We start from the raw sequence: 17,516 nt of genomic DNA, 5'->3' as shown, positions 1-17,516 counted from the left end.
ATAGAAAAGATAGAATCATCTGCATCAATGAACTGGAATAACTACATGGGTACAAACAGATTGAGTTCAATCGTTTATCTTTTAAAATGCACAGCTTTGATAGTTGTCTCTCGTTACAGTAAATAGATCTCCCCTCAAAGCATTTAGAAATCCAACTGCAAGAACAGTCAGGGTAAAATAAGTGTTCATCTGTAACGTCTGGTTTCTTGTGCCATGTCTCTGTCCCAGGCTCAGGCACGCTGCCACCGGATTGGCCAGAGCAAAGCGGTGAAAGTCTACCGACTGATCACCAGGAACTCGTACGAGAGGGAAATGTTCGACAAGGCCAGTCTGAAGCTCGGACTGGACAAAGCTGTTCTCCAAGACATCAACCGTAAAGGAAGCCTCAACGGGGTGAGGGTTTTCGTTTGGAAGGATCAGATCGTCCTGTGGCTCTCGAACGCAGTCTGACTTCATCGTCTTTAGCTTCAAATCAAAGAGACGTGAGTCCTTACGTGGGGTTTGTGTCCCTCCAGGTGCAGCAGCTTTCCAAACTGGAGCTGGAGGACTTGTTAAAAAAGGGTGCGTATGGAGCCCTGATGGACGAAGAAGACGAGGGCTCCAAGTTCTGCGAGGAAGACATTGATCAGATTCTCCAGAGACGAACTCAGACCATCACCATCGAGACCGAGGGGAAAGGATCCACGTTCGCTAAGGTAGAATTAACCTAAGATTCTAAGTATATGAGTGAAACACTGTTAATTGTTTCCAAACATCCGTCAGAATCTGACTCTTTTTAATTCCCCCCCCTGCATTCTGTTTTTTCTATTCTGTCCTCAGGCAAGTTTCACCTCAGCTGGCAACAGGACGGACATTTCTCTGGACGACCCCAACTTCTGGCAGAAATGGGCAAAGATCGCTGAAGTGGAGATCGACTCCAAATCTGAGAAGGTAGAAAGAAAAACAGGAGAGGAGACAAGGAACTAAAAAGAATTGTGAATGGTTTGAATGGTTTGAATGGTTTGAATGGTTTGTGGTTGAGGAGTAAATGCTGTATAAATGCAGTCCAATTATTTCCAAAAATATTTAAAAACAAAAACCAAAAGAATCACAGCTTCTTTACCCTTAAAATATCAACCATCCTCTCCTCTCCTCTCCTCTCCTCTCCTCTCCTCTCCTCTCCTCTCCTCTCTTTCCTCTCCTCTCCTCTCTTTCCTCTCCTCTCCTCTCTTCTCCTCTCCTCTCCTCTCTTTCCTCTCCTCTCCTCTCCTCTCCTCTCCTCTCCTCTCCTCTCCTCTCCTCTCCTCTCCTCTCCTCTCCTCTCCTCTCCTCTCCTCTCTTCTCCTCTCCTCTCCTCTCCTCTCCTCTCCTCTCCTCTCCTCTCCTCTCCTCTCTTCTCCTCTCCTCTCTTTCCTCTCCTCTCCTCTCCTCTCCTCTCCTCTCCTCTCCTCTCCTCTCCTCTCCTCTCCTCTCCTCTCCTCTCCTCTCCTCTCCTCTCTTCTCCTCTCCTCTCCTCACCTCTCCTCTCTTTCCTCTCCTCTCCTCTCCTCTCTCTCCTCTCCTCTCTTCTCCTCTCCTCTCCTCTCCTCTCTTCTCCTCTCCTCTCCTCTCTTTCCTCTCCTCTCCTCTCCTCTCCTCTCCTCTCCTCTCCTCTCCTCTCCTCTCGTCTCCTCTCCTCTCTTTCCTCTCCTCTCCTCTCCTCTCCTCTCCTCTCTCTCCTCTCCTCTCCTCTCTCTCCTCTCCTCCTCTCCTCTCCTCTCCTCTCCTCTCCTCTCCTCTCCTCTCCTCTCCTCTCCTCTCCTCTCCTCTCCTCTCCGCTCTTTCCTCTCCTCTCCTCTCCTCTCCTCTCTTCTCCTCTCCTCTCCTCTCCTCTCCTCTCCTCTCCTCTCCTCTCCTCTCCTCTCCTCTCCTCTCTTCTCCTCTCCTCTCCTCTCCTCTCCTCTCCTCTCCTCTCCTCTCCTCTCCTCTCCTCTCCTCTCTTCTCCTCTCCTCTCTTTCCTCTCCTCTCCTCTCCTCTCCTCTCCTCTCCTCTCCTCTCCTCTCCTCTCCTCTCCTCTCCTCTCCTCTCCTCTCTTCTCCTCTCCTCTCCTCACCTCTCCTCTCTTTCCTCTCCTCTCCTCTCCTCTCTTTCCTCTCCTCTCCTCTCTTCTCCTCTCCTCTCCTCTCCTCTCTTCTCCTCTCCTCTCCTCTCTTTCCTCTCCTCTCCTCTCCTCTCCTCTCCTCTCCTCTCCTCTCGTCTCCTCTCCTCTCTTTCCTCTCCTCTCCTCTCCTCTCCTCTCTCTCCTCTCCTCTCCTCTCTCTCCTCTCCTCCTCTCCTCCTCTCCTCTCCTCTCCTCTCCTCTCCTCTCCTCTCCTCTCCTCTCCTCTCCTCTCCTCTCCTCTCCTCTCCTCTCCTCTCCTCTCCTCTCTCTCCTCTCCTCTCCGCTCTTTCCTCTCCTCTCCTCTCCTCTCCTCTCCTCTCCTCTCCTCTCCTCTCCTCTCCTCTCCTCTCTTCTCCTCTCCTCTCCTCTCCTCTCCTCTCCTCTCCTCTCCTCTCTTCTCCTCTCCTCTCCTCTCCTCTCTTCTCCTCTCCTCTCCTCTCCTTAAAGTGTTGCCAGATTTCGATAAACTTCATGAACGTGGTCTCATTCAGATACTCGTGGTTTCTCTCTGACGCAGGAGTCCTTGGTGATCGACACGCCTCGGGTGAGGAAACAGACCCGTCACTACAACTCCTTCGAGGACGACGAGCTGATGGAGTTCTCGGAGCTGGAGAGCGACTCGGAGGATCGGCCCAGTCGCAGTCGGCGCCTGGGCGAGCGCAGCCGCCGCTACCTCCGAGCCGAGTGCTTCCGGGTTGAGAAGAATCTCCTTATCTTTGGGTAAGAACGGAGACGTTGTGGAATAGTGTTCATCTGCCTGCCTGGTGGTCTCCTCTCTCCAGGCTGCAGGAGTGTGTGGGAGACAGGAAGTACACGATGTCAGAGATACACAGACAGCTCCAGTTTCATAATGACACAAACAACTGACTGTATTCTTTTCATCTTGAACCCTGACACCTTAAATTCTCAGTCAATCAAAAGCTTGTGAGCTCATAATCTGTTGTTTACGGAGTTGGTCTCAAATGCAAATTCAACTCTGAGCATAAATGTCACAGATATAAAAATATAACCGAGCAAAAGGTTCACTGTGTTTTGAGGTGAAGAGAATAAACCGAAACAGAAACTCTATTGGTTTCCAGTCTTTCTCTGTGACATCCTGCATTTCCTCTGTTTCATTCTTTCTATCTAAATGTCTTCTGTCCTCTCCGTCTTTCCCAGTTGGGGTCGGTGGAAGGACGTCCTCAACCACGGTCGCTTTAAGTGGCACCTGGCAGAGAGAGATATGGAGGCGATCTGTAGGTAAGCAGAGCAAGTATTTAAGGATTTAACCCTGAAGAAATTCTGCATCAATAAAAACAACAGTGCACGTTGAGTAATGGGAACCGGGGTCGGCTCGGTCGGGCCTGACACCGTACACCTGCAAACAGAACCGCTCTGGAACCGTGGAACTCACAGAATGTTCTTGTTCGTCTTGCAGAGCTCTGCTGGTTTACTGTCTGAGACACTACAAGGGTGACGACAAGATCAAGAGCTTCATCTGGGATCTGATCACACCCACCAAGGAGGGCGAGGACCAGACGCTGCTCAACCACTCCGGTGAGGACTTCACTTTTCACTCACAGGTTCTTCACAGGTTTAGCTTTTAGGACAAGAAATGATCTAAATGTTTGCAGCAGAGCTGAGACGTTGCCTTTTTCAATCCTTGAATTCTCCTTTTATTGGCAAAATGTAGCACCTACATTACCCAGAATGCAGCTCAGCCACTTACAGTCAGGTTGGAGATTCAGGCGTGTAATGATTTTTGTTTATTGGATTCCCTCCTCCCCTGTTAAATGACTTTAATGTGTTAAATTGGTGGCGTTCCACGTTTATTAACTTTCATCATAATAACTTTAAAGGAGGAAAATAACTTCACCTCAGAACCTCCCCCTCTGTTTGCTGCTTCATTGTTTACTCTCATTAAAATATCAGCGCTCCTTCTCTCCCCCTCTGTCGCAGGGTTGTCGGCTCCAGTCCCTCGGGGTCGGAAAGGGAAGAAGCTGAAGAACCAGCCGAACGTTCCTGATGTGAAGAACGCTGACTGGCTGGCCCACTGTAACCCTGAGGTGGTCCTGCAGGACGAGAGCTACAAGAAGCACCTCAAACAGCACTGCAACAAGTCAGTCTGCAATTCTGTCCTGGTTCGATTCCCATCTTGAGGCCTCTGTGTGCAGTTTGCACGTTCTCCCTGTGTTTACTCCAGCTTCCTCCTACAGTCCAATGACATGCAGATCAGAGGGATAACTTATAGATGGGGATTGGCTGCAGCCCTCAAAAGGAAAAGCCGTATAGATGATGGATTATAGAATTTCTGAGCTGCAGAATAAGGGCGTGTGAGGATTAGTGGGTAATTGTTGTGATGTCTACCTGCCTGGAGGCTACAGGTGCTTCAACATGACGACAACAACAGTATTACCAAAGCCTCCGACAAAACAACAACACATTTTAAGTGCAGAGAAATAACCCGAGTGGTTGTTAAACGTATCAACGCTCGAGGACTTTAATTCCGCCCTGAAGCTGGGAGCTGTTTATTTACGAGGTGAAGTGTTTACTCCTGTATATCCGCTCAGACGCAGGGCAGAGCGGTGGCTTTTAATTAATTCAGCTCTCACAGAGCCTGTTGACAGAAGAACTCTCATTACAAGAGCGGAGAGATTACCACGAGAGAGAGAGAGAGACATGACGGAAAAGACATGAGGACGAAGCAGCAGTCACGCACACGTCAGGAACAAACATAATCTCTGTAAACAGATTTTCAACATTAATGTTCAGATCCTGTAGCTGGAACCAGAAGCTCCTGCGTTCAGAACCAGAAACTAATCTTTGACTTCCTCTGTGTGTCTCCACCTGTCTGTGCTCAGGGTGCTGCTGAGGGTGAGGATGTTGTACTACCTGAAGGTGGAGGTGTTGGGTGAGGCGGCCACTCTGGCTCAGGAGGGGACACCTGCCAGGTACCAAGCCTCCTCTTCACATTGGATTACTGCTAGAGTCATCCGGTAGTTTAATAAACCAACAAACTGACGGTAGTGATATTCTTTCACGTGTTTCCTCAGTAAACTTGAGGTGCCGCTACCGGACATCGACTACATTGAGATTCCTGCCACGTGGTGGGACACAGAGGCCGACAAGTCCCTGCTCATCGGAGTCCACAAGCACGGTGAGGAGGACGTCCCTTCACTCAGCTCTTAACAATCACCTGTTTGTCAAAATGACTCCATCCGGTTCATGGATAAGAAGGAAATAAATACTTTTGGTTTCAAGAAGTGTAAATGCATTGTCTCACAGCGTTTGAACAGATGCTAACCCTCATGGAAGGAACACATCTGGCATGAGTTGTTTGTTTGTGTGTGTGTGTGTGTGTGTGTGTGCCCAGATGTACTTGAGTTAAAGCTTTTACAACAAGCATCAGACCATCACAGTCCACTTAGACACAGATTAATGCCAGCAGGCGACTCTGCCATACTTCAACAGTGTTTGTGTGTCTGTGGTTGTGTACTTCATGTCTCTGTCTGTGTCTTCATTGTCATCCCTGTTTTTCCTTGCACAGGGTATGAGCGTTACAACGCCATGCGCGCTGACCCGGAGCTGTGCTTCCTGGAGCGGGTGGGGATGCCCGATGTCACCGCGCTGACGGCTGAGCAGGGAGGAGGGGAGGGGCCGGCAGACTTGGCTGACAGGTAGGTTACACACATGTTGTATGTATCACACAAGATCACAACTGTGGTGTTATACTCTCTGTGTAATGTGTAGTTCTTAAACCTATATGGTCCCAGATCTGTTTTAGAGTAGTTTGATTAAATGTTTGAATTAAACAGTTTTAAAACCAATTCAACCAAACCAAATCTCTCACACACACACACACACACACACACACACACACACACACTTTTAGATATCACTCCCCTAAATATCTACGACTCTTTTCATAAAGATCCTCAAACTAATTCCTGGGAAATCTGGGAATAATCTGGGAAAATGGAAAATCTCCATAGGGTCTTATCTTGCTGTTGGAGAAAGAGATAAAATAACCTGGATACGCCTCGTTGACTGGATCGATGCCCGGATTTATTGCGTTTGCCCTGGGTTCATCCTTCTACCGTGTTGTGTAGAAATATGTTCAGACAATGTTTGTGTAGTTGAGACAAAAAACAAATCAACGGAAAGGGGCGAAAACAAATCGTCACTTTGAGACGAGGAGATGAAGCAGAGACCACTTCAGTGTCCTCCACCTGGAGACGTCTGTGACATGAAGACCGATGATCTTCATCAGGAGCCACTTCCTGTCGTCTGCAGAAACGTTCTCAGCGCGAGCCAACACTGGTGTTAAAAACACATCTCCTCCTCTGTGTTTGTTTGTGTTGACACCGCCACCTCCTCTCACACATGCTTTACATTCTGGGTGTGAAGAAACAAGATTAAAAACACACATAGAAATACACACGTTAATGCACAGGCTGATATCAGGGTCCTTACTTTGTGAATAACAACCACGTCATGTTTTAATGATGAACAGACAGACGCACTCTAAACAGCTGCAGGTGTAGAATCATACAGAGCTCAATGTCAACCACTGAATTCTAAAAGCCGTTGTGAAAACAGCCCACTCCAGCCATGTTCCCACTACTTTTCAACCTTGACTGACAAAAGCCAGAGAGAATAACCGAGAGCGAAAGAATCTGCGGCAGACAAAGAGGAGAGAGTAAACACATCGAGGGGAAATTCATTTTCTGGATGCTGCTCCGTCGACTGATGGCGGATCTGTGAAGATGAGACGCACGTGTTTGAACGGGAAGCTTTGATCGAACACCTTCACAAAACTTTCACTTTTCCTCAGGGTTGCTTGAAAAGTGATTTTCCTCCTGTGGATGCCCGGGTTTTTCTTTTCCCTTCCCACTCTCTTCCTGCTCCCTTCTTGTTCTCTTCCTGCTCTCTTCTTGTTCTCTTCCTGCTCTCTTCTTGTTCTCTTTCTGATCTCTTCCTGTTCTCTTCCTGTTCTCTTCCTGCTCTCTTCCTGCTCTCTTCCTGCTCTCTTCTTGTTCTCTTCCTGTTCTCTTCCTGTTCTCTTCTCGTCTCTTCTCGTCTCTTCCTGATCTCTTCCTGCTCTCTTCTTGTTCTCTTCCTGCTCTCCTCCTGGTCGCTTCCTGTTTTCTTCTCGTCTGGTCTCTTCCTTATCTCTTCCTGCTCTCTTCTTGTTCTCTTTCTGATCTCTTCTTGTTCTCTTCCTGCTCTCCTCCTGGTCGCTTCCTGTTTTCTTCTCGTCTCGTCTCTTCCTGATCTCTTCCCGCTCTCTTCCCGCTCTCTTCCTGATCTCTTCCTGTTCTCTTCCTAATCTCTTCCTGCTCTCTTCTTGTTCTCTTTCTGATCTCTTCCTGTTCTCTTCCTGCTCTCTTCTTGTTCTCTTCCGGCTCTCCTCCTGGTCGCTTCCTGTTTTCTTCTCGTCTCGTCTCTTCCTGTTCTCTTCCTGCTCTCTTCCTGTTCTCTTCCTAATCTCTTCCTGTTCTCTTCCTGATCTCTTCCTGTTTTCTTCTCGTCTCGTCTCATCCTTATCCCTTCCTTATCTCTCCCCCCGATCTCTCCATATTCACACGTTCCCCTGCAGAGTTCAATAAGACTTTTTCTGTCAGTTCATCCCTTCTCTCGTCTGTTGTTTCTCTCGTCAGTGTGTGTAAAACGGAGGAGGCGAAGGATGAAGCCGAAAACAAAGCTGAGGGAGGAGAGGACCGAGACGAGAGCAGCAAGGTGAAGAGGAAGATCCTTCACTCACTCTTTATTCAATCAAGTCTCATTGAGATTTCAAGGCATCAAGACTGTTGTTGTTGTTGTTGTGTTAACTCTTTCTAAACAGTTTTGCGTGTCTCTGTTTGACAGGGAGAAGAAACCTGCTCCAGCACTGATACCTCGGACAAACCTGACAGCACAGGTCCAGGTGAGACTCGCTGTGCTGAACAGTTACTGCTGATTTCAGACCTGCACTGAAGTCTAATGTCCTGGATGTGAAATTAGAGAAAGAAACACACAAACGTTCCCCCTGTGATCGAAGGCTGTTTAGCGTCTTGAGATTTTCTGCCTGTAATGGCTGCGACGTCCACATTTTAACACGATGTGATATCGTTTCTCTCGTCCGGACTGAATCTCAAATTCACTACGAGAGTTTCTTTCCCCTGATGCTTCTTTTCTCAAAACCCATTTCACCTGCTGAGGACTTCGTTTCCCCGACTCCCAGCAGAGCACCGGGGCTCGAATGTGCAAAATGAGCTCTGATAGTTCTGATCGTGTTCGGTCTCTGTGGGTAAATCTAATGAACATCCACTTGTTGAATGTTACTCTGGAGAAAGAGACGGGGGGGGGGGGCGTCCACGAAAATGTCCTCAGGAACGAAGGATCTGCTGTGAATGGAGGAGCTTAACAGAAAACGTTGGAAACTCCTTCAGTCTTTTTTATTTTCTGCAGTTGTAACGGCCCAGTGCTCTGCTGGGATTGATTTTAGTTTCCCAGCTAATAGGTCCTCTGGTTTAAAGTGAGAAATCCCAGCAGAGTTAAATGAGGACGTGATCTAAAGTTTGTATGAATTTCCAGACGTCCTGCGGTTCAGGCCAGTTCCACCTTTCATGGTCAAAATGTGTCTCTCTCCTCACAGACTCCCAACTGTCGGCTGACGTCTGCGTCCAGGACGGGCCACTGGTCACCACCACATCCACAGGGACAGGGACAGGAACGGGTGTGGCGTCCCTGCACGTGGTCCAGGCCAGACCGGTGTGGCCCACGGGCCCGGCCCTGACGGCTCGCGTGCGGCGCCTCATCACCGCCTACCAGCGCTTCACGCTGCGCCGCGAGCCGCTGCTCAGGCACGACTTCCTGCTTCACGACGGCCTGCCTGGCATGGGGATGGGAGGGGGCGGATCCTCTCACAGCCATCACGCCGGCGGGCCGCTGGCGTGGCAGCTGGGTGAAGAGCTGAGGAGGTGTTCTGTTGTCGCCACAGAACCGGACCCTCTGTTCCTGGAGTGGCAGAGGAGGTGAGGATTCTAAAGAGAAACAGACGAATAGATCCTGATTGTGATCGTCAGAATCAGGATCTATTCAAGTTTAAATACTTTTAATTCAAATTTCTTTTCACCAAGACTTCAAAAGAGGACAATGTACTTTTTTCTTCCTGAACATTTCTCTGTGTCCTCGGCCTCGCCTCAGGTGGACTCGTCGAGAGCAGGCGGACTTCTACCGCACTGTGTCGTCGTACGGGGTGGTCTACGACCCAGAGAGGAAAACCTTCGACTGGTCCCAGTTCAGAGCTCTGGCCCGACTGGAGAGGAAGACGGACGAGAGTCTGGAGAGATACTTTAACTCCTTCGTCAACATGTGCAGGACGGCCTGCAAGCTGCCCCTCAGGAAAGAAGAAGGTGTGGTTTATATTGAATGTGTTACACAAACGTTCTCTTGTCTTTTATATCGTTAATGGGTTATCACAGACCTGTTGGCTCACCTCAGTGATACAAACATCAGCTCAGGGGTTGAGCGCTCTTCATCTGTGAAACTCGTCTTCATGCCCCCCCCCCCCCCCTTCTCCTCTCACTCCAGGGCTGGTGGATCCCGTTGTGCTCGTGGAGCCTCTGACAGAGGAGCGAGCCGCCCGGACTTTGTATCGCATCGAGCTGCTCCGCAAAATCAGAGAGCAGGTGAAGAAACGAAGCTCATTCATTCAAACGAGTTCTGAGACTCAGATTCACAGGAACATAAAGAACTTTGAAGAATATGTTCATCCAACTGACTGACTTCTTAAACTAGTCTGCATCACAAATACGACCTTCACACTCTAAACTTCCTCCTCCTCCTCCTCCTCCTCGCAGGTTCTCCGTCACCCGTTACTCTCCGCCCGCCTCCAGCTGTGCCGCCCCTCCCTCTACCTCCCGGTCTGGTGGGAAACCGGAAAACACGACCGCGACCTCCTCATCGGGGCGGCCCGTCACGGCTTGAGTCGAACCGACTTCTACATCCTCAACGACCCCCAGCTGAGCTTCCTGGAGGCTCACAGGAACTACGTCAAAAGGCAGCCCTCTCACCTCCACCAGAGTTACCACCACCACCCCGGCTTGTCCATCTCGTCCTCTTCTTTCTCCTCGTCGCATCCGCAGCTGCAGCATCCTCACTGCTGCCTGTACGACTCGGGCCTCGGCTGCCACTCCCCTCAGCCTCCCGAATACCCCCACCAGTCCTCTCACCACCACCAGCATCACCACCAGCATCACATTATGCCTCCATCCGCTCCCTCTCCTTCCTCCTCTTCTTCCTCTTCCTCTCACCCTCACCTCCAGCCTCCACCACTGGATGCCCACGATTCTGCCTCACCGAGCCTGGGAATGGTGCCCGGGTCTCGGGGAGATTTCCTTGACTGCCCTCCTTTGGATGAATCCCTGGAGCTGAGTTCCCTGCAGCATGACGCCATGGCTGCAGATGCTCTACACGGAGGGAAAACCTCCAAAGACGCCCTCAACGGGTTCCCGTTCAACTCCGCTGCAGGAGGTCAGAGTATGCTCAACTCGTACGGTGTGGGCGGAGCAGACCTGGATTCAAAACTAAGGAGCGACGTGCTCGTGGGCGAGCAGGGTTCCTCAGAGGAAACTGGGCTGATGGCGCCGTCAGTGGAGCTGGACCAGTTACAGGTTTGTGTTCTCCTTTTTAGTTAATGTCTTATATGAAGCGCCTGCAACAAACAAACAATAAAACCAAATGATCTAACTCCCACAAACTATTACTATTTTCAAGGACTTTCCCAAGGTCGTAATTGTACTTTTCTGTGACCTCATCCACGTGTGTGCACCGCCTCTGTCCCTGCAGGCTCCCTGGGACGGAACAGACCACTCCAGTCCTGCTCACCACATGTTCAACGAGTCCGATCCGATCCTGGGTCCCTCCGCTCTGGAGGCCGGCTTTCTGGAGGAGGAGGACGAGGAGACGCAGGCGGGGGACAGAGGAGGGGAGGAGGGCGGGACCCTGGAGGAGTGTTTGGGTCTCCCGCCCTCGTCCTCCCCGTCCCACCCATCTGCAGGAGATTCAGTGGAGCCGCTGTCCTCCAGCTTCATGCTCTTTAAGGTGGGTTCCACCGTCCGGTTCCTTCAGGACATTATGAGTAAACACAGAGTAAATTACTATGAAATTCATTTTATTTCTTTTTCATATTTCATTTTCTCAAAACGCTCACTCAAGCTGTTACTGACTTCTACCTGAGGAATATTAATTTACTTTTTAGCAGTTAAATATTATTATATTATAAAGAACCTATATTAACTACTTTATATTTGCTGCTGAATTCAATAGTAAACATTAAATATTTTCAGTCTTGACCAAATGAGAGAAAATGTCAATTAAAAGCTGTTTAAAGATCAGTGAACTTTGGAAATATTGATTAAGTCAATTTAGTTTTAAAGCAGCTCCATGTGACTGACTGAGCAGCAGCGCCCCCTGCAGGCACACGTGGATATTACCCATGATCCCCAGCTGAAACAATCCACCAAAAGTTTGAAAGATTGTTGGGAGGAAGTTCTTTGTACATAAATGTGTTATGGTTATTTTGTTTAGGACATTGGTGTGAGCGAGGAACCCAGCGCAGATCAAACCGACCTATCAGCGAGCCCCCCTCCGCCGTACGTCCCCCCTCCTCCCCTCTCTCTCTCTGACATCACCGCCCATGAGCCACAGGATAGGCTGGGCCACGCCGACGTCGCAGAGAGCCTGACCAATCCTGTGGACGAGGAGGAGGAGCGGGACGGGGGCGCTGGGTTTGAGTTCGATGAGAAGGAGGAAGAAGATGTGGAAGACCTGTCGGGGGAGAACATGGAGCAGAGCGGTGAAGGTGAAGGAGGTCAGCGTCTGGAAGGAGAACACAGTGACACACAACAAGGTAGTTGACATAAAAATATTTGTTTTATTGGTCTGAAAGTTTGGAGGATGTGTCAGTGGGCACTAGATTTCTGTACTTTCAGATCATGTGCGTATATCCAGACAGTTTCTAATAAACATGGGCCATCAGAATACATGTAAAGATGCTAAAATCACATCAACTGCCTGCTTTCCTTTCCTCCTGATTTAAATTCCTTATGACTTGTATTTGCAGCCCCAAGTTTGGGAGTCTTGAATCCACACATGGACCAGATCGATGGGTTAGAACCAGAAGACCAGGACGAGAGGATGGAGGTGTCAAACCATCTGTCTCAAGACTTTCAGCAGAGCTTTGAGCGAGGAGAGATTAAATCAGGCTTTCCCCGAGACGTGCATCCTTATCTCGGGAAGATCGAGCAGTGTCCCGAGTCCATTGAGGAGCCCGAGGAGGAGGTGGTGGACGGGTTGATTCTGTATCAGACGAATGAAAAGTCTGGATCTTTGATAGGAAATGCTTCTGAAGAGTTCCTGCAAGCGGGAGAAATAGCAGAACATTCCAGAGAAGATGGTTCAATGGAGCCCACGGATCTGTCAGATCAAGTGGATGAGGACGTCCCAGTGAAACAGTCGAACTGCTCTTCAGCTTCACTCCCCTCTGACACAGTGGCATCAACGTCCGATGAGACCCACTCGAAGAACGGGGGGGAAACTGAAGTCTCCACAGATCAGGAAAATTACGAAGGTCCAGGTGAAGACTGTAAGAACGGAGCCTTGACAATCTCCTCATATCAGGACAACAAAGACCAGCTGCTTCAACACAACAAGATCCGACCGCTCGCCGCTCTGCCGGAAAACAGCGTGGACGCCAAAACACCTGATCTTAAATTTCCTCTGTCACCAGACGACGGTGGAGAGAAGACACTGACTCAACTGGAGCAGCCAATCAAGGTGGAGGAGACAAAGATGGAGGTCGTTGAGGAGGCGTTACCCGTCTACCCTGACAGCTCTGAAGTCAAACGCGCAAAGTTTCTCGCCTACCCCGTTAAGTCTGAGAAGTTGGTGACCAAAGCGGAGCAGTTTGATTTTCCCCTGAAAGAAGAAACCCTGCAGTCGATACCTGAAGATCTCAGCATCTCCATGAAGCCCGAGCGCGTAGACCGCAAACCGGAAGTTCTCCAGTTTGCAGCCTTCTCCGAGGGCGTCGAGGTCAAACCCGAAGACAAACCAGTGGCTCTCGAGTTCGCTTCTTACCCAGACGTCTCCAGGCTTAAGAGTGAGACAGCTTTCCCCGACACGTCCGCCATCAAGCCAGAGGCCAAGCCGGACGTCCTGGAGCTCGCAGCCTACCCGGACAGCTCGGAGGTCAAACCCGAGGCCAAGCCGGAGGACCTGGACTTCACGGAGATCAAATGTGAGACGAAGCAGGAGCTGCTGGAGGCCGACAGCACGGTGCTGACCCCGAAGCTGGAGCAAGCGGACGGGCTGGTGGACTCCTCGGAGGGCCTGGTGGAGAGAGGCCAGGTGAAGGAGGAGAGGCCGAGCACACCAGGTAAGAATCCTCACACGAGACATGTTTACCTCTTACCTTTAATTAGTGGTATTACTAATTACATGCTTTACACTGACAAAATAAAGGAGGCAGTTTATTTAACAGTGAACTGGTGGGAGAGAGTTGTGACTATGAAGGTCATTCCTATCATTCTTGGGGAAGAAACCTCTGAGGTAGATGATGAGAGTTTAAATACGTGTTTAATACTTCAACATATGCTTGATGTCACAGATTAACTATGAGCTTATTGTAATAATTGGACAGTATGTCTCCTCTAAGCTTGGTTTGGTTCAGAGATCGAAGGAATTTGGAATAACAGACCTGGAAGAGTAAAGATATAGTTTCTCTTAATTCACTTTCTGTCGTCTAATCTGTTGCTTTGCTTGATTAACTGCTTTAATCTTGACGATGTTAAATCCACACTACATGTTTCCTGTTTCAAACGTGTCGTCCTCTGTCCTATAGTCCCTGCGGTGGAAGGATACGCGGGCAGCCCCCGGTTTGCAGCTCCCATCTCCATGTGTGACCTTCCTGAGGGCCTCCACGACGCCAGGGAGCCGACCATCGCTCAGCTCTTACAGGAGAAAGCACTTTACTCGTTTTCAGAATGGCCGAAGGTACCGAGTGTTTCCGTCCTAATGTTCCCTCTGGGATCAGTTTAACACGAGACACATTTCAAACCTGTAAACGTTTAGTTACTTCAAGTTGTTGTTTCAGTTTGTACAGATTTTTTTTTACTGTTTATTTTTTTGTTTATCAAAACGTTGCCCTCCCTTCTCTCTCTTGTGTATTTGTGTTCCTCTTCTCATTGTCTCTTCCTCAGGTTGTTAATTCCCGTCTCACATTCTCTCTGCCCCTGTAGGACCGGGTGATCATCAACCGCCTGGACAGCATCTGTCACGCCATCCTGAAAGGGAAGTGGCCTTGGCCCAGCGAGCAGCACGACGCGCCCGGTTCCCTCAGCGCCAACTCCTGCCTGGCCAGCAGCTTGGCCCAGCAGCACCAGCACCACCACCACCAGCGAGCCGCGTTCCTCCCCACCACGGCCTCCAGCTCCGTCCAGGGACAGGCCAGAGGTCAGCAGACAAACCCAGGACTGGCGTTCCAGATCCCTCCGCCTCTGACCAGACTACCCAAGGTGAGAATGAACCTGTGACCTGATGAATGAATAGGTCGAAACCCTTTCCCGTCCATATCAGGGCATCTGTCATCCGTCTACATTTATTTCCATTGTCTCATATCACGATTCATACAAGTGGTGTCCAGTTGAAACTGCTGATGAGGTTCATTCTCCTCAAAGGAGACTGACGAAGACTCTGCAGACTCAGAGTGTTTTACTATAAATTACAGTTTATAAAGTCCTTTCACACCCAAATGAATTATGTCATTTATCTTTGTTAGTTTTATTGATTATGTATCATCTGATTAGTTGTTAATTTGTGCATCATAGAGCAGGTTGGTCAGGTGACACTGGGCACCTCTGGTTCACTTCATCATTGCTTTCTTGTAAAGTGTCTGTATTGTGTACTGTTGATATTATACATGTTGAAATCAGACTTGGGCATTTAGTCATATAGCTAATGTTTTTTTTAAGCCTCATGAATGAGGAAAAGTACTAATGCTTTTACTCAGGGAGAAAGATTTAGAGAAAAAAGTATTTTGTTATTTTACAGCCAATTTAACTAATTATCAGACTTACACAGTGTTACACACCATAAACCAGGGAACTGAGGGCGTGCGACCTATTTATAGACTTGACCTCTTATAATCTGAGGTCAAAGAATCAGAATTTTTTATTTATTATAAGAATTTGGAACAATAGAAATGGAATAGTTAAGTTGAATCTCAAAAATGACCTGTCTCTCGACTCAGCTGACTGTTGTAGTCCTAATCACATGATGCCACGAACCAATAAAGTAAATAAAGGGTGTGGAAACCCGACCCAAGCCCTTTGGGACCCGTTGAGTCTGGGCTGGGTTCTGACAAAAACAGTTGAAATAATATTATTTAGGTTTGAATAAATTTTCGAGCCCGAGCTTCTCTTGAGGCTCCACCTCCTCCCGCTATCCAGCAATGAAGCCTAAACATCCGTTATATGAAAGCTTCCCTCGTGCAGCAGTGATCGTGGAGTGGAGCCGTGGCAGCGATCATCGTGATTGACAGCTAAGACTGACTCAAGTCTTAGCTGTCAATCCGAGAGCTGATAAACTACAGAGTCGAGGTAGTTCTCCCAGGTCTGGTTGACAGCCTTCACTGTGTTGTGTCTCAGTCCATGTGTCTGTTTAATGAAGCCATCATCTCTCTCCCATCCTTGTCTACCCCTCACCCACCCTGTCCACCCTGACAGTACATGCCTCGGGGCGGCGCATGCGGGCGCGGAGCTTGGCGCCTCACCTCCTTGCCTCTCTTACAGGAGAGGCTCGTGGCTCCTCCCTACCTCCCCGAGCTCAAACGCGCAGGAGGTCGAAGGTCGTTCGACTACGAGGCCGCGGCCGCTGCAGCCGCCAAGGCTTTAGCCGGGAAGTCAGCGTCGGCGTGCCACGCTGCTGCCGCCACTAGCTCCGGTGGTGAGAAGGGGCCGGTGGTGGCCCCGCCCTCTCACCGCACGGGAGCCATGTTGATGAACGGCTGGCAAGAAGCAGCCATCGATCTAACCAAGTCGTCCACAGAGATAAGCACCACTAGTGGCTCGGGGGAGGCTGCATCCGGGAGCAGCCACCACGGGGCCGGCAGCGGTCACAAGCTGCCGCCCCCCCCCATCACAGCCCCGTTATCTGGCTCTGTGGGCATCGACATGGCGGGGATACTGCAGGCCGGGCTCATCCATCCTGTCACAGGGCAGATAGTTAACGGGAGCCTGAGGGGAGATGACTCACTGAGGAGGAGGAGAGGCAGGAGGAGAAACGTGGAGGCTCTGTACTCTGAGTTCACCAAGAGCCGAGGACTGCACCTCCCTGAGACACAGGTGGGTCAGTGAGGCCAGTTTGAACTGTGTGAGCCTCAGTGTGACAGAGGAGCTTCACCGGGGGGGGGTCTGAAAGATGGAGTGTTCAATATCAAGCTAAAACGTGTGTGTGTGTGTGTGTGTGTGTGTGTTCCCTGCAGGGCCGGGTGGATATGATCAGCCACTCCTCCGTCTCCTCCTCCACCTCCTCGCCGTCCCCCTCCCCTTCAGAGAGACCCGCGGGTCCGCCCACTCCGTCCACCTCGTCTACTCCCACCCCCACGCAGACGCCTCCTCAGCCGGAGATTGTGGCGATCGACCGGGAGGCGGCGAGCAAAGGTCTGATCGAGTGGCTGAGGCAGAATCCGGGCTACAGCATGGATCTGCCCGCCTTCGCCCACGTACGTCAGAAACACGCCATTGATACGACAAAGCCACGTTTGTTTGTGTGTTTAAATAATGATCGTGACTCGTGAGCGCCTCTGTCCTCTCTTCAGTCCGGAGCAGGTCTGCTTCATGGCTTCGTGGAGCGTCCCAAGCAGAGGAGGCATCGCTGTAAAGACCCGACCAAGCTGGACATCAACTCTCTGACGGGGGAGGAGCGGGTGCCCGTCGTGCACCGAGGCACCGGACGCAGGGTTAGAAAACACACACACACACACACACACACACACACACACACACACACACACACACTCAGATCACTCACACCATCGGTTCATCTACATGTAACTGTGTCATCCACTGGCCTCACCGGCTGCCGTAAAGCAGATAAACACAGAGAACTCCCACATTCGGCTGAATATGTTTCTCATTGAATGGTTGTACTGGTTTCCCTCACCTCACAGCTTGGTGGCGCCATGGCTCCAGCCATCAAAGAGCTCTCCAGGTGGTTGGATGCCAACTCGGAGTACTACGTGGCTCCGGACTGGGCTGACGTGGTCAAACACTCCGTGAGTAGAACAACTTTAACGATGATTAAAAACCTGCAGGATTATCACGTTAAAACATTGAGAGATGATTTTACTTTGTAGTTTTTTAATACGTTAAT

The 17,516-nt window shown here is 50.0% G+C and overlaps 1 protein-coding gene across 5 annotated transcripts in view; it reads left to right on the top strand.

The window, feature by feature from the left end:
- The window catches only part of chd6 (chromodomain helicase DNA binding protein 6), a 61,288-nt gene that overhangs the window by 39,919 nt on the left and 3,853 nt on the right, over positions 1-17,516 (top strand). For 3 of the 5 annotated variants that reach the window (XM_062409555.1, XM_062409566.1, XM_062409545.1), the window contains exons 20-44: positions 229-393; positions 516-695; positions 820-930; positions 2,638-2,840; positions 3,279-3,359; positions 3,538-3,656; positions 4,059-4,218; positions 4,961-5,050; positions 5,153-5,256; positions 5,647-5,776; positions 7,760-7,838; positions 7,968-8,025; positions 8,737-9,115; positions 9,288-9,496; positions 9,675-9,772; positions 9,944-10,756; positions 10,932-11,186; positions 11,673-11,994; positions 12,208-13,521; positions 13,987-14,138; positions 14,384-14,659; positions 15,869-16,486; positions 16,627-16,866; positions 16,963-17,103; positions 17,314-17,418. In XM_062409555.1, the coding sequence (XP_062265539.1) occupies positions 229-393; positions 516-695; positions 820-930; positions 2,638-2,840; positions 3,279-3,359; positions 3,538-3,656; positions 4,059-4,218; positions 4,961-5,050; positions 5,153-5,256; positions 5,647-5,776; positions 7,760-7,838; positions 7,968-8,025; positions 8,737-9,115; positions 9,288-9,496; positions 9,675-9,772; positions 9,944-10,756; positions 10,932-11,186; positions 11,673-11,994; positions 12,208-13,521; positions 13,987-14,138; positions 14,384-14,659; positions 15,869-16,486; positions 16,627-16,866; positions 16,963-17,103; positions 17,314-17,418 (6,402 nt within the window). The remainder of the gene's footprint in view (positions 1-228; positions 394-515; positions 696-819; positions 931-2,637; positions 2,841-3,278; positions 3,360-3,537; positions 3,657-4,058; positions 4,219-4,960; positions 5,051-5,152; positions 5,257-5,646; positions 5,777-7,759; positions 7,839-7,967; positions 8,026-8,736; positions 9,116-9,287; positions 9,497-9,674; positions 9,773-9,943; positions 10,757-10,931; positions 11,187-11,672; positions 11,995-12,207; positions 13,522-13,986; positions 14,139-14,383; positions 14,660-15,868; positions 16,487-16,626; positions 16,867-16,962; positions 17,104-17,313; positions 17,419-17,516) is intronic. The other 2 variants (XM_062409583.1, XM_062409574.1) reach the window with 2 other exon arrangements.

The sequence above is a fragment of the Platichthys flesus genome, chromosome 2, assembly GCF_949316205.1.
Source record: "Platichthys flesus chromosome 2, fPlaFle2.1, whole genome shotgun sequence".
Taxonomy (NCBI): Eukaryota; Metazoa; Chordata; class Actinopteri; order Pleuronectiformes; family Pleuronectidae; genus Platichthys; species Platichthys flesus.
The sequence above is the reverse complement of the archived record's forward strand: the minus strand, read 5'-3'. Positions and strand labels throughout refer to the sequence as shown.